The sequence below is a fragment of the Canis lupus genome, chromosome 13 (assembly GCF_003254725.2).
Source record: "Canis lupus dingo isolate Sandy chromosome 13, ASM325472v2, whole genome shotgun sequence".
NCBI classification, from domain to species: domain Eukaryota; kingdom Metazoa; phylum Chordata; class Mammalia; order Carnivora; family Canidae; genus Canis; species Canis lupus.
In genome coordinates this window covers 884,914-900,915 of record NC_064255.1, presented here as the reverse complement: position 1 = coordinate 900,915, position 16,002 = coordinate 884,914, and the positions used below count along the sequence as shown (strand labels likewise).

The following is a 16,002-nucleotide window of genomic DNA, read 5'->3' as shown; positions in this document are numbered from 1 at the left end:
TAAAAACAAATTCTTTATTTCTAAAGTAGCTGAAATATTCTCTTTTCTTAATGTTTACATTTAATTCTGGTTGAAATAATCATTGAAACCTATGAAGCACTTATATATTGTTTTAACATATTTTAGGCATAATTCAGAGAAATCTTTTGAATTTATACCATCGACTTTTACTTTTCCAGCATCCTTTTATCAAGAATGCAAAGCCTGTATCAATTTTAAGAGACCTGATCACAGAAGCTATGGAGATCAAAGCTAAAAGACATGAAGAGCAGCAGCGAGAATTGGAAGAGGAGGAAGAAAATTCGGTTAGTAAATACCTTCAAAAAATCCATTTTTTTCTTCTGAGTCACTTTTAATAACAAAATAACGTAATTATGTATCACATTTTATGATGTCCAATGCTTCTGTTCTTCAATAATGATGTTTTCCTTGTTTTAAATTATAAATTTTCTTTCTGGAAGATCCAGAGATGAATACCTCTTGAAATTCAGATAGTTATAAAATCTGAAAACAAAAATATCATTTTATTTTTCTACTGATTGAAAATGTCATTGATAATATCTTTATTTTCCCATTGAAGTTTGTTTTAATCTTATAGTTTACTAAAGTTATAGTTCTAATCTTATAGTTATTAAAAATAATTATTTTGCTAATTTATATTTGTTTCAAATTTCAGAGACTGGTATCCAATTGGGATTTCTTTTGAAATTCTTTTATGCCCTTTTCATCAATTATTAAACTTTGTGTTATAAGGTAGCCCAGGACAAGTGTACGTCTTTGCAGAGCTGATTTATGATCATATTTTTTTTAGACATGTAACTACACCAGTTATTCATTTGGCAGTGACTATGGACTGCCTGCTGAGAAAGATATTTTAAAATTATTTTCTAGATGTAAGATTTTTACTAACGACTTCATTCAGAATTTTAAATAACATTTTTATAAAGGTGGTTTTATCTGTAACTTTGGGTTTGTATATTCTACAAAGTGAAATAAGTGATATGGAATGAGGTAAAGACCTTGGTTCTTGGTTTCAAAAGGCTTTATAAATCCCACCCTAGGTTCCTGCGTATTGATTGATAGATATGGTTAATTGATTTCTCTCTAGTTGATATTTATAAATGTTAATTTTTTTCTAGATTTTTTGGGTAGTTTTTAAAGCACTTCTATCATATATTATTTCATTTTATCTTTAGAAAAAGTAAGATTGGTCACATATTATGTGTTGTTATCCCATATGGCAGATGAGTAAAATTAGGTTAGGAGAGAAAAGATTTACCAAAGTTGATGAAGCTAATGAAGAACCAAGAGTAAAAGTAGGTTTTTACTTGTAAGCTCCCATGTTCATTCATCAATACTTTATGCTTACTTTGCAATCAAATGTTTACTGGTACTTTAGAAATAAACAACATTGGCTTATCAGAGTTATATAATCAGAGTTATATAATTTCTGGTAAGTTTATATTCACAAAAATGTCTAGTTCTTGCTCTTCTGTGGTGGCACCCATCTGCCTTGCTTTCACCTCATGCAAGCTTCATATGAGTGCTAGTCTGGTAGACCTGCCTTCACTTAGCTGTCAGTGGGCAGATGATTGTTTTGCTTTGTTCTGTCTTCCTTGCTTAAATTATAGGCCAGTTTCCATTTTTGATGGCTAAAGAACCATTGATTACTCCAGAACTTACCAGTTTTTACTAGGTTTAAGACCTTGCTATAGTCACTTTGGTGACTTTCTGCCATTTCTATGATCTGTTTCTTCACTATTTTCCTCTTCTCCACTGATTGATCTTCTTTCAAGTTTTTTATTTTTAATGTGCCAAACACCTTTCCTCTCTCTGCTTGAAACACTTCGTCCCAAGAACTGGAGTCACTTGGTTCTTACCTTTTTGAGTCTCAGCTTTAAATATCACCATCCAAAACTTAGTAGCTTAAAGCAATACACATCCATTATTTCATGATATCTGCAGATCACTTATTTCAAAAGTGGCTTAGTTGGATGATTTTCAGGGTTTCTTATGAGGTTGCAGTCTAAGTGTTGGTGAGAGCTGTGGTCATCTGAAAGCTTGACAAGGACTGGAGTTCTAACCTAGCTTATTCGTATGGCTGTTGGTGGGCTGCTTCTGTTCCTTGCCATGTAGGACTCTCTCTAGGGCCGTGAGAGTCTTCACAACATGGTAACTGGCTTCTCTCAGAGTAAGTGATCCAAGAGGAAATCTTAATGCTTTTTATGACAGTCTCAAGACTTACACACTGTCACTTCTGCCACATTGTTTGTTTGTTTAAAGATTGCTTGATTTATTGATTGATGATAGACACAGAGAGAGAGAGAGAGAGAGAGAGAGGAGGAGGAGGAGGAGGAGGAAGAAGCAGGCTCCATGCCGGGAGCCCGACGTGGGACTCCATCCTGGGACTCCAGGATCGCGCCCTGGGCCAAAGGCAGGCGCCAAACCGCTGAGCCACCCAGGGATCCCCCACATTCTGTTTGTTAAAATAAGTTACTGGTCATGGAAAATGGTAGAGTAGGGAGCTCCAAGAATCTCTGCCTCCACAGTTTTACATGCCTGCCATCCCCCATTTTCTAGCTTAGCAGCAGCTGTGGAAACAGCAACAAGGAGAGGTGATAGGGGAAAGCAGTAAGAACCTTGTTCCCAAAAAATTGTGGCTTTGCATTTTGACCTGCCTGGTGGTTCCCTGAGGAGCCAGCGCAGAGACTTGCCCTTGTTTTGCCCCCCTTGAGCTAGAGCAGCCTCCGGGATGGTGTTTATCAAAAACATCTGAATTTACTAGAGCTAATAAACAAGTTCAGCACAGTTACAGGGTATAAGATCATATACAAAAATCAGTTATGTTTTCATCAGAATAATTTAAGCTAAGAAGGTTAAAGACTTGTACAGTGAAAAGTACAAAACATTGCTGAAAGAAATTAAAGAGTACCTAAATCTATGGAAGGACGTCCTGTATAAATGGATTGGAAGACTTAATAATGTTACGATAACAATTTCGCCAAAGTGATTCATAGATTAATCCAATCCCTATCAAAATATCAGTGGTCTTTTTTGCAAAATGGAAAAGCCAATCCTCAAATTCAGATGGACCAAGGGGACTCTAAGTAGCTAAAACAAGATTGAAAAAGAGTAGCAAAGTTAGAGCTCTTACCTCCCAATTTCAAAACTTAACATAAGACTGTCATAATCAAATGTGTTACTGACATAAGGATAGACATATAGACCAATGGAATGGAACTGTGAGTCCTACTGAGACTGTGCTCGTGGTTCTGCCAAAAAGCTTTGTGGCTGTCCTATGAATCTTATTGTGGTTCATTCCATTAGAGCAGGCGACACTTACACATTTTGTTGAAATAATTGTTTCTTTACCTTGGGTTCCTGCTAAGACTGCTATGGGGCAATGCTTTTAAGCTTCTTAAAAGCCCTATTACCTATCTTGACTCTTTCTGAGGTCTTAGCAAAGGATTTTACAGTCACCCCTGCAGCTTGATTTTTAAATGATGTTTTTTGAATGTGTTTTGGATTTGACGTTTGCTTGGAAGCTTCTTCATAATTGTAGCATTGCTTGCTGTCTTAGAGGCTAGGAACTTACAAAACCAGCAAGTCTTGATTCTTTTTTTAATTCTTTCTTAAGATTATTTCTCTCCTTTTGCATTTTGTTGTAAGCAGCAGGAAGAAACCAGGCATCACCTTAAACACTCTGCCTGGAAATCTCCCTAGGTAGACTACCCAGTTTATTAGGTACATTTTTTTTACTCCCTGGCTACTATAGATAACCATGTCCTAAATTTTTAGCTACAAGATAATGAGAATATCCTTTCTTCAGTCTTCCCAGGTAGTCCTTAAACTCTAATTAACCAATGATTTTTTAAAGGCTAGTCTTAAAAAAAAACAAAAAAAACAAAAAAAAACTAGTCTTAAGTTAGCTGGTGTGTTTTATTGAAATATTATACAGGCAGTTGAATAAATGTTTAAATATCTATACAGTAAAAGAGTTAGTGCTTATTGTTTTTAAGTAAAAGAACAAGGGAAACATTCCACATGTGGTATATTGGATGATTACTTAAAAGCAGAATAGATGGTGTTAATAAGTTGAATTTATGAGATAAGGCACCAAATGCACCTTGACAAGCAGTTATCTTTTAAGAAGATTAAAAGGTTGATAGTTTACAAGAGTTGCCTTGTCACTGGAGTTTAGGCATTTCCCATGTAGATCATGGAGTTAAGTAAAATACAAGGAGTTGAACAGATTTAGAAGAGTATATTAAGTGAAATGTTGAGTAAAAAGTAGGATACTTCTTGATGTTATATGTGTGTGTGTGTATATGTATGTATGTATATATATATGTGTGTGTGTGTATATATATATATATATATATATATGCACGTCTATATTATTTGCATGTATCAGGCCCTTTATTTTCACTTCCACCTAAAGGAAGGTTTTTTAAATTTCATATTAATTTAGTAATGACTCAATGAAAAAGATTCTGCCTATTAATTGACCTGAGACTATGTCTTAGAGGTTCTGTTTTTGGAAAAGAAATGGGGACTTTCTGGTGATTTCATTATGGTTTGAACTCTAAGCTTCTCAGGCTATGGTCCTTAAGGTCTTGGGGTGGTGCATCGCCTTTAAATAATCCACGGAAGCAGTAATTCTCAGCATGGATATGGGGAGAAATGCAAGGGTGCTTTGAAAAATTCACTCCCCTACAGATGATGGTATAGCCTCCATATGAGCATTTTTCAGAACCTTCCACTTTCTCCCTGCCCCTGTTTCATAAGGGAACTTCAAATCGGTCTACCTGCTAAGACCTTTTTGACCTAGGTAGAGAATAGATAAAAGAATCAGCTTCAAAAAAAAAAGAAAAGAAAAAGAAAAATCAACTTCATTCAGTCTAGAAGCCTGTAATGTACCTAGTTGGTTAAATGAGGTGGGTAGACTTGATCTAAGAGCAGGACAAACTGCTTGGAGTTGAGTCCTGATTGTGTTCACATATAACTCTGTGTCTGGGCAAGTTGCTAACCTGTCCACTTCACTTTCACTATTTGTAAAAAGAAAATTAGTGATAGACTACATCTCATAGAGTCCTGTGGGAATATAATTTTTAAAAATATATTTTAGCACTTAGAACAGTATATTATACATAGTATGCTCAATAAAGTTTAGCTTTCATATTCATTAATGCTGCTACTTGTACCAGCAATATTGCTATTAATTATAACATTTTGACCAGGTTTTTTTGTTTTCGTTATTGTTTGGTTTGTTTAGCTTTTGGTTCCTTTGGTAGTAGTTGGTGCTGCTGCTAGTTTGCTACTCAAAGGGCCAACAGGATGCTGTCACTGATCAAATCTGAAGTAAAATTTATATTCACAATTTCTTTTGAAGTATTTTAAGACAAACTTTAAGTGGCCAGATGTGTTTGGAAGAATTGGTAGAGATTTTTGGAAACGTGCTCTAAGCTTACAAAAAATATATTTGAAGAAAACCAGTAAAGAAAATTTATTCTTGTTCCTTCACTTCCTGAAAGTAAATTAGATTTAGTAAGGAACATTTATATTTGAGGTAAAATTTTTGATCAAAATTAAAATTCCTTAACAGAATTGATTACTTTTAATTTTCATTTTCCGCATACAGTTAAATCACAATTTTAAAAAACCCCTACTCAGTGTTTACATAGTTATGGCTATACAAATACTGTTTGCAGAGAAACATTATATTTTGGTTACATGTTCTCTCTTTTTTTGTGATTTCTAGAACTAATGATCATCTCCGTTTTTGTTACTGTTGTTTGTTGTTATTTTTTCTATGTAGCTATTTTTTCTATGTAGCTATGTAGTTATTTTTTCTATGTAGTATTTTCTCAAATGCTACATTCCTACACTCTCTGTAGGAGCCATAGACTTGTGTATGTTCAAACATAGATTATTTATTAGTTTCATACTTTTTTCTACGCATTCTTTGGCCCTCTTGCCTCCTCTAGTCTGTACTGACTACTTTCTAGAGTCTTGAGCAGACTAAGACCTCCCTTCAGCATCATCCTGGAAATTTCCTTTTGTTCTGTTCTATAATGGATCCTCTATTCCCTGAATCTTGTGTTTCTTGTTTTCTTTCTTATTCTGATAGGTCTTATTTTCCAGGACCTTCCAGACATTAGCAGGGTTTGTTTATTTTTTAGCCCTTGTTTATCTGACCCTATCTTTCTTCTACCTTTACCCTTAAGAGATTGAGTATAAAGTTCTGGGCATAAAATACTGGATTGGAAATAATGTTCCCCTAAAATTTTGAAGGTTTTGTTCTATTTTCTAACTTGGCAGAAGACAAATGACAATCTGATACCTGATCTTTTTTTTTTTATGGAAGATTTTTAGATCTTCACTTTTCCCTATTGTTTAAATTTTTCATGACAATGTGCCTTGTAGATCTTTTTTCATTCATTGTGTGGAGTATCTTTTGGCCCTTTCAGTTTGGAAATACTATAACTGCTGTGTCATTTTATGTGTGCTTTTTCATGATACTTTAATCTCTTTACTTGTCTCTGCTCTTGTACATTTTCTCTCTCTTTCCCTGGCACTATTTTATTTGGTTTTTGGACTTCTTAGATTTATCATTCAGTGATTTTTTTTCCATTGTTTTCTCTTTTTGTTTTTCCTTGGAGGTCTCCTCAAGTTTATCTTCTAAACCTTCTATTTTTTTTCCCATGTCAAATATTTAATTTCCAAAATGTTCTCTTCTTCCACATTGTTGTTTTATTATCACTTTGAATTTTCTTTTGCTTCCTACCTTGTCTCTATTTTCTTTGTTTTGATCTCTGACTTCACTTTATGGGCTTTCTTCAAAGGTCTAGTTATTGTATTTGAGAGAAGCTCTAAAATTGCCTACTGAAAATTCTGTATGTAAGAGTAGAACTAGTTGACTTGTGAACTTTACTGAAAAAAAAAATGGTAGCATACACTGCACTGAGGCCTGAATTTGCTTGTTTCTTGTGACTTCTCTCCATGCAAGCTTAAGTTTTAGATTTCTTCGGTCTGGTGAGTTAGTTGCTACTTATATATTTATCTGTTTTCAAGCTCCAAATTTTTGGACATCTCCTGTTTGCTATTTTCTCTCTCCCATAATCTTTGTCTTTAGGAATTTTTACTTTTCTGTGCCTTTATAATTCTGGAAGAGTTTTGAGAGGGATAGGCACAAACCCACATGTTTAGTCCTCTATTTTTTTTTTTAAATTTTTATTTATTTATGATAGTCACAGAGAGAGAGAGAGAGAGGCAGAGACATAGGCAGAGGGAGAAGCAGGCTCCATGCACCGGGAGCCTGATGTGGGATTCGATCCCGGGTCTCCAGGATCGCGCCCTGGGCCAAAGGCAGGCGCCAAACCGCTGCGCCACCCAGGGATCCCTAGTCCTCTATTTTAATGGAAACTATTATCACTTGTAATTTCTTGAGTGTTCTGAAATCATAATTTGAAACATTGAGTTTTAATATGATATTAAATATATGTAAATCTGTAAAATTTCATATAGTTATTAACTCTGAGTACTTATAAATTAGCACAATTCAAAGAAAAATTATAGTCTGTTCTGTTCTAGATATTCTGGACAGTTTGTAAATCACAGTGACCTAAGCGGGGAAGGGAAACTTCTAAAAAGTAACACACAAAACCAGGACAATTTAAGGCAAATTAGTAGTTGATAAGAAGTAAATGGATATTTCTCTTTTTCTGAATCACTGTGTTGTCTATTACAACTAATTCTCTTTAGATGGTGGACTAAAGAAAGGTGCACTGTTGGACCTTCCAACCTTGAGCATTTGAAAATAATTATAATAAACCATTATCTGATTGATGCTATTTTTGTCTTAACATTTATATCTGTGATGTCAAGGTTGTTGATTTGCAACCTCTCCTTATTTTCATTTGTAACTCATCTTGGTGACCCATGAAACTTGCTGATTTTTTTTTTTTTTAACTTGCTCCAATTTGGGAGATTTATTTGGCCAGTACCTGCTAGTTATAGTTCTAGAGACTGGTCACCTTTTAGGATATGCCAGGAGGTTTTGGATGGGTATTTTGATACCCTGGTTGTTTTCATTGAGGTTTTCCCCCATTAGTTTTCCCTCCTTTTTGATTATTTCAAAAAGATGAATTTTTTTTCAGCATGGTGGGAGATGTGTACTGCCAGTTTTTATTTCTGCATTTATTTTTATCCTGAAGGACTGTATTCTTTGACAACCTTTATAGTAGCTGGATTGGGCCTTATCTAGTGATGGGGCTAATAGGACACAGAGCCAGGTTGGCCTGGGACCACTGGAAAATTTTATAAAGCTAAATTTTGAAATAGTGTAGATTGAATTCTTTTCCTGATCTTAAAAATCTTGAGCTGTGAAATTCACCATATTGAGTTGCTACATTGTAAGAGACATTTATACTTGATATTCAGTATTAATACTTGAGCTCATTGTGGATCCTGCTTTTTCCATTCTCAGTGAGTGCAATTTCCTGAGAATTTAGGAGTTATACCGATATCAACTTATAATTTTTCTAAATTTAATTTTCTTCTACATAGTTCAGCTTACTACAGATGGAGAAAAATTTGTGGCCTAAAATTAGATATTTCCATCAACTCTCAATGTGACTTTTGAAAAGGAAACAGTTTATGATAACCATTTCAAGATATGTTGTTTTTAAAAATTTTAGTTCTGTACACCTGTGTCCTGGGTAACTATTATAAACAAACCTCCTTAAATATTTTTTTATTCAAGAAAGGTATGGGACATGAGTGGAAATAGTGGTTTATGAATTTGATTTTTATACCTATTATAGAAAAAGCTAGTCTGATGAGAATATATCCTGACAAATTGACATGTTTTGATAGGTGTTGAGGTAATTGTACAGATTTTAAAAATTAAATTGCAAACAGAGATTTCTACAGCAGGTTAATCCCAATATCAAGGTTTTTGTGTTAGTTTAAGCATTCCTAAACATAACAAAGATTTTTTTTCTTGGCATTTCTGAGCATGTGATATAAATTTGGTTCTGAGATGGGTCAACTATATAACATAGAAAGCATTTGTTTCCTAGATGTTAATGGAAGATACTCTCAAATCTGTAGTGTGAGATGACTAAATAATTGTATTGGTTCATATTTACTGTAAATACTTAAATTGCCTCTAAAATGTCCACTTTTTAAAGAGTATCTGCTAATAGAGTTGCTCTTCCAATTCAGTAGAACTTTAAAAATACAATATTTTATTGTTACCAAGGAACACGAATAGCAGAATATATAAAGCAAAGGTATTTGGATTGTTTCTGCCATATAAGTTTAAAAAATCTTATCCAGTAAAGGATGCCATTTGAAAAGTAGGACAGGCTTCTATGTGTTCTTTTTTTTTTTTTTTAAAGCATGTACATATTGAAGTTTGCTAACACATATTTCTTGTTATGTCACAATATCACAAATGCATTCTGTCAACATGATTTATTATTGTTGATGTTACCCATGATCACCTGCTGTCTTAGTGTTTATCAGGTTTCCTCACGATGATATTACTCTTTTCCCCTTTCCATACTTCACACTTTGGAAAGAAATCACACTATACAGCTTACACTTAAGGAGTGGAGAGTCATGCCCCTCCTGTTTGTGAGTGTCTATATATATATTACATGTCATTTTTCTACACAGAGGATTTGTCTATTCTCATTTATTCGGTCATTTATGTCAATATTAATTCATGGTTATCTAATTTACACTTTACAATTTGAATTTAATACTGCTTTATTTTTTTTTTTTCTCAAAGTATTCCAGCTTTGACAATTGAAAGCCTCCCCAGTTGACACCTTTAGGTCTTTGACATACCCCCATAGTTGTGGATTTTTTTTTTTTTAGGATTTTTGTTTTCTGTTTTTAGTATTCTCTTACTCTCTAACACTATAAGATACTTGTATATCTTGTATATATCTTGCCACAGTCCTGGAGTCCTAGGAACCTAGATCCTTTCATTAGAGAATGATGTTCAAACCAAAGACCTGAACTTGGTGTGCTTACTGCTACGGTGGGGTGTTGTAGACCCTCTCAGCTGACAAAACAAATGTATTTATACTAACCTATGTATGAACACATACCTATGAATTATATATCTATATATGTATGTATTTGTATATATCTGTATCTATATTTCTCTGTGTCAATATTAAGCTGAACATTAGTTCATATTGATATCTCTGACTAACTCATTATCACATGGCTCATTCTATGTGTTTCCCCTTGCTTGTTTATAACCTTCCTCTACAGTGGTGAGAAACTTAGCTCCCATTTATCTGCTACTCCTTTGCTAAATATTCAATTCCTGTATACATGTATAGTGATTTCAGAACTGTTAATCTATAGCCCCATGGGAAACAACTTTATCAACTAGGACACAGTTTTTATGTACAGTTCTTTTTTAGTCTTACTGACTTGACTCACTTCTAAGGTTACTTAGGTTAGTACCTTTTCTACCTACCTCCTTCAGTGAAGTTATTTTTTTTTTAAGTGAAGTTCTTTTACACATTTGTAATACAAGTATATTTGTGTGTATGTCACATCCCATTCTGAGATCTCCAGACCTCTTAAGTGATTTTTAAAAATTTGTGTACATTAAAGTTCAGTCTTTATGGTATAAATTTCTGTGGGTTTTGACAAATGTGTGGTGGTACATATTTACCATTGCAGTGTCATACAGAATAGTTTTACCACCCTAAAAAATACCCACGCTTTACCTATTCAACTCTTCCTCTACCCCTCAACCCTTGGTAATCACTCGTCTGTTAACTGTCTATATTTATGCCTTTTCCATAATGACATATAGCCTTTTCAGACTGGTTTCTTTATTCTTTTTTTTTTTTTCAGACTGGTTTCTTTCACTTAACAAATGCATTTAAGATTTATCAATGTCTTTTTGTCAGCTCATGTTTTCACTGTGGATGTACCACAGTTTGTTTATCCATTCACCTGCTGAAGGACATCTTGATTACTTCTAGTTTTTGGCAACTATGAATAAAGGTGCTGTATACATTTGCATGCTGGCTTTTATGTGGATGTAAGTTTTCAAATCAGTTGGGTAAATACCTAGGACCATAATTGCTGAATTTTATGGTTTGTTTAGTATTCTAGAAATTGTCAAACTATCCATTTTGTAATTCTCACCAACAGTGAATAAGAGTTTATGTTGCTACGCATGTTCACCAGCAATTCATAGGAGTTAGTGTTTTGCTTTTTAGCCATTCTAATAAATGTTTAATGCTATCTCAGTGTTAATTTGCAATTCCTAATGATAGAGATGTTGGGCATTTTTAAGTGCTTATTTGCCAATTATATATCTTCTTTGATAAAGTGTCTGTTCAGTATTTTCCTGTTTTTAAAATTGTTTTGTTTGTTCTTATTATTGATTTTTAAGAGTTCTTAGTATATTTTGGACACAAGTCTTGTATAATATATGTTTTGGAAATACCTTCTCCCAACCTGTGGTTTTTCTTTTTACTCTCTTAACAGTGTCTTTCACTGAGGAGAAGTTTTTAGTTTTAATATCCACTATCAGGTTTTTTTTTCATGTATCTTGCTTTTAGTGTTTTATCAGTGACTCTGCTGCCAAACTCTAGGTCACATAGATTTTCTATTTTCTTCCAGAAGTTTTCTGGGTTTGCATGTTATATTAAGGTCTGTGGGTGGTCTATTTCAAATTAATTTCTGTGAAAGCCATGAGATCTGTGTCTTGGTCCTTGTTTTTTGGCATGTGGTTGTCCAGTTGTTTTAGCACCCTTTGATTATCCTTTCTACATTGAGTTGCCTTTTGTGTCTTTTTTTAAATATATTTTTAAAAATATTTTATTTATTTATTTATTCCTGAGAGACATAAGAGGGAGAGACCCAGGCAGAGGGAGGAGAAGCAGGCTGCATGCAAAGAGCCCGATGTGGAACTCGATCCCGGGACTCTGGGATCATGCTCTGAGCTGAAGGCAGACGCTCAATCGCTGAGCCACCCAGGCATTCCAGGTTGCCTTTTGTGTCTTTTCACAGATCAGTTGACTGTATTTTTATGGGTTTGTTTCAGGGCTCTTTATTCTGTTCCATTGATTTATCAGTGATATATGTGTCTATTTTTTGTAAATTATACTGTCTTGATTATAGTAGAAGTCTTAAAATTGAGTACTGTGAGTCTTCCAACTTTATTTTCTTTATTTATAACTGTGTTGCCTGTTTAGGTTTTTGCCTTCCCATATAAACTTTAGAATCATTTTGTCAACGTTTATAAATTAGCTTGCTGGAATTTTTATTGGGATTTGATTGAATCTGTACACCAAGTTAGGAAGAAATGACATCCTAACAGTATTGAGGCTTTTAATCCATGAACATGGAATGTCTCTCAACTTGTTTAGAACTTTGACTTCTTTCATCATTGTACACATATTCTGTACATATTTTGTTAGACCTATGTGGTTTTGGGCGGGGGTTTTTTTGATGCTATTAAAAATGTTTGTTTTTGTACCCCTGGAATAAATTCCATGTGATCACAACATGCAAGCCTTCTAATGCATTGTTGAATTCAGTGTGCTAATATTTTGTTGAATATTTTTGCCTCTGTGTTCATCAGGGATGTTGGCCTATAATTTTCTTTTTTTGTGGCATACTTGTTTGGTTTTGGTATCAAGGTAATTCTGGCCTTGTAAAATGTGTTTGGAAGAGTTCTCCCCTCTTCTATGTTTTGAATTTAAGAAGGATTGGTATTAATTCTTCTTTGAATGTTTTGTAGAATTTACCAGTGAAGTCTTTTGGTCCTGGAATTTTGCTTGTTGGTTTTTGATTATTGAATCAATCTCCTTGCTAGTAATTGATCTGTTTAGGTATTCTGTTTTTATTTTTCTGTTTCATCATGATACACTTTTGGTAGGATGTGTGTTTCTAGAAATTTACCCATTTCTTCTAGGTTGTTCAGTTTGTTGGTGTATAATTGTTTATAGTAGTCTCTTATGACCCTTTGTATGTCTATGTTATCAGTTGTGACCTCTCTTTCATTTCTGTTTTGAGTCTTCTCACTTTTTCTTGGGAGTCTAACTAAAGGCTTATCAGTTTTATCTTTTCAAAGAACCAGCTCTTCATTTAATAGATTTTTCTGTTGTCTTTTTAGTCTTTGTTTCATGTATTTCTGCTCTAATCTTTATTTCCTTTGGGCCTTTGGGCTTCATTTGTTCTTTTTCTGATTCCTTGAGGTGTAAAGTTAGGTTGTTTATTTGAGCCTTCTCTTTTTTTCTTGAAGTAGATATTTATTGCTATGAACTTCCCTCTCAGAATTACTTTTTGCTTAATCTCATAAATTTTAGTATGTTATTTTTCCATTTTTGTTTGTCTCAGGTACTTTTTTATTTCTCTCTTGATTACTTTGTTGACCCACTGGTTGTTCAGTAGCATGTTGTTTAATCTCCCCATTCTTATAAATGTTCTAGTTTTCTTTTTATAACTAATTTCTAGTTTCATACATTTGTGGTTCAATACTCACAAATCAGTGTATGTGATATACCACATTAACAAAAAGAAGGATAAAAATCATATGATCATTTTGGGGTGCCTCGGTGGCTCAGTTGGTTAAGCATCCAATTCTTGATTTTAGTTCAGGTCATGATCTCAGAGTGTGGGGTGGAGCCCCTCACTGAACTCACATGCTTGACCTGGAATCTGCTGAAGATTCTCTCTCTCCATCTCTCTCTGCCCCTCCCCATGCCATAAAAAATCATATGATCATTCAGTAGATGCTTCTGCATTCGACAAAATTCAACATCCATTTATGATAAAAAAAAAAACTCTCAACAAAGCAGGTATAGAGGGAATGTACCTCAATATCATAAAGGCCATATATGACAAGCACACAACTAATATCATACTTAACTATGAAAAGCCAGAAGCTTTTCCTCTAAGATCAGAAATAAGGCAAAGATGTCCATTTTCACCACTCTTATTCAACACAGCATTGGAAATCCTAACCAGACATTTAGGCAAGAAACAGAAATAAAAGGTATCCAGATTGGAAAGGAAGAAGTAAAATTGTCACCATATTTTAGATGACATGATATTATATCAAGAAAACCCTGAAAATTCCATCAAAAAACTATTAGAACTAGTAAATGCATCCAGTAAAGTTGCAGGATACAATATCATTATACAAAAATATTTTGCATTTCTTTACTCTAATAATGAACTATCAGAGAGAGAAATTAATTTTTAGAATCTCATTTATAATTGCATCAGGAAGAGTAAAACATCTATGAACAAATAAAACCAAGGAGGTGAAAGACCTGTATATTGAAAACTGTAAGACATTAATGAAGGAAATTGAAGAAGATACAAATCAATGGAAAGATATTCCATTCTTATGGATTAGAAGAATTTATATTGTAAAATGTCCATAATACCCAAAGCAATGTACAGATACATGCAATTCCTATCACAATTCCAATGGCATTTTTCACAGAAATAAAAGAAACAGAAAGATTGTATGTAACCACAAAAGACCTGAATAGCCAAAGCAGTCTTGAGAAAGAACAAAGCCAGAGGCACCACACTCCCTGATTTCAGGCCACACTACAAAGCTATGATAATCAAAACCATATTATATTGGCATAAAGACAGACACAGGGATCAGTAGAACAGAATAGAGGTCCCAGAAACAAGGCTACCCTTATATGGTCAGTTAATTTACAACAAGTGAGCTAAGAATATACAATGGAGATAGGATAGTTTTTTCAATAAATGGTATTGGGTAAACTGGACTGCTACATGCCAAAGATGCAGCAGGATGGGGCACCTGGGTTGCTCAATCATTTGAGTGTCTAACTCTTGATCTCAGCTTGGGTCTTGATCGCAGGTTTGTATGTTCAAGCCCGGTATTAGTCTCTATGTCCAGGGTGGAGCCTACTTAAAAAAAAAAAAAAAAGAAACAGGATAAGTAGCTTACACCATACACAAAAAACTAACTCAAAATGGATTAAAAGCTTGGCTATAAGACCTGAAACCATAAAACTTGTAGAAGAAAAGATAGTTCATTGACATTGGTTTTGGCAATGATTTTTGAAATCTAGTACCAAAAACAAAGGTAACAAAAGCAAAAATAAATGAATGGGACTATATCAAGCTACAAAGCTTATGCACAGGAAAGGAAACCATCAACAAAATGAAAGGACAACCTACTGAATGGTAGAAAATAATTATAAATCATATATCTGATAAAAAGCTAATAACCAAAATACAGAAAGAACTCACTACTTAATAGCAAAAACCAAACAATCCAATTACAAAATAGGCAGAAGATCTGAATAGACTTTATTTCAAAGAAGACATACAGATGGCCAACAGTTATATGAAAGATGCTCAATGTCATCTCAATAGAGGAATGCTGGACGAGTAAAGATGGTGGAGTAGTAGGGGGACCCTGAGCTTGCCTTGTCCTTTGTACACAGCTAGATCAACACTGAATCCTTTTGAACAACTAGGAAATAGATTTGAGGATTAAGAAAACAGTCTGCAAAATTGGAAGGAGAGAATTTGGCAGATGCAAGGTTCAGATCTGTGAACTGGGGGGGAGAAAAGCCATGGTGCTGTGAAGTGGAGGGAGCCCTTTTTATTTATGGAGTAAAATTAGGGAGAAAAGAAGAGAGCGGGAGAGAGTGTGTCACATACTGTTCGAACAGTATGCTGCAGTGGCACAATATACTACAGGGAGGGGATCCCTTTGGTTGACTGGGTTGACTGGGATTGCCACTCCCCCCCCCCCCCCTTGGAGTACATTTAGAAGAGGATATTTTGCCTCTCCAAGGACAACAGGCCCTCCAGGAGTCATCAAGCTGGCCATTTAGCAGCAGGGGAGAGAGGCCAGCACAGAGGGCAGATAACCCCATGGCTGCTTTTCTCTGTGCATCATGATAGAATCCAGCCATCATGCATGCTGTGCAGCTCTTTTTCTGGAACAGTGGT

The 16,002-nt window shown here is 34.5% G+C and overlaps 1 protein-coding gene across 8 annotated transcripts in view; it reads left to right on the top strand.

Annotated features, from left to right (window-relative positions):
- The window catches only part of STK3 (serine/threonine kinase 3), a 375,334-nt gene that overhangs the window by 257,642 nt on the left and 101,690 nt on the right, over window positions 1–16,002 (top strand). For all 8 annotated transcript variants that reach the window (XM_049093097.1, XM_035714551.2, XM_035714552.2 and 5 more), the window contains one exon: window positions 180–305. In XM_049093097.1, the coding sequence (XP_048949054.1) occupies window positions 180–305 (126 nt within the window). The remainder of the gene's footprint in view (window positions 1–179; window positions 306–16,002) is intronic.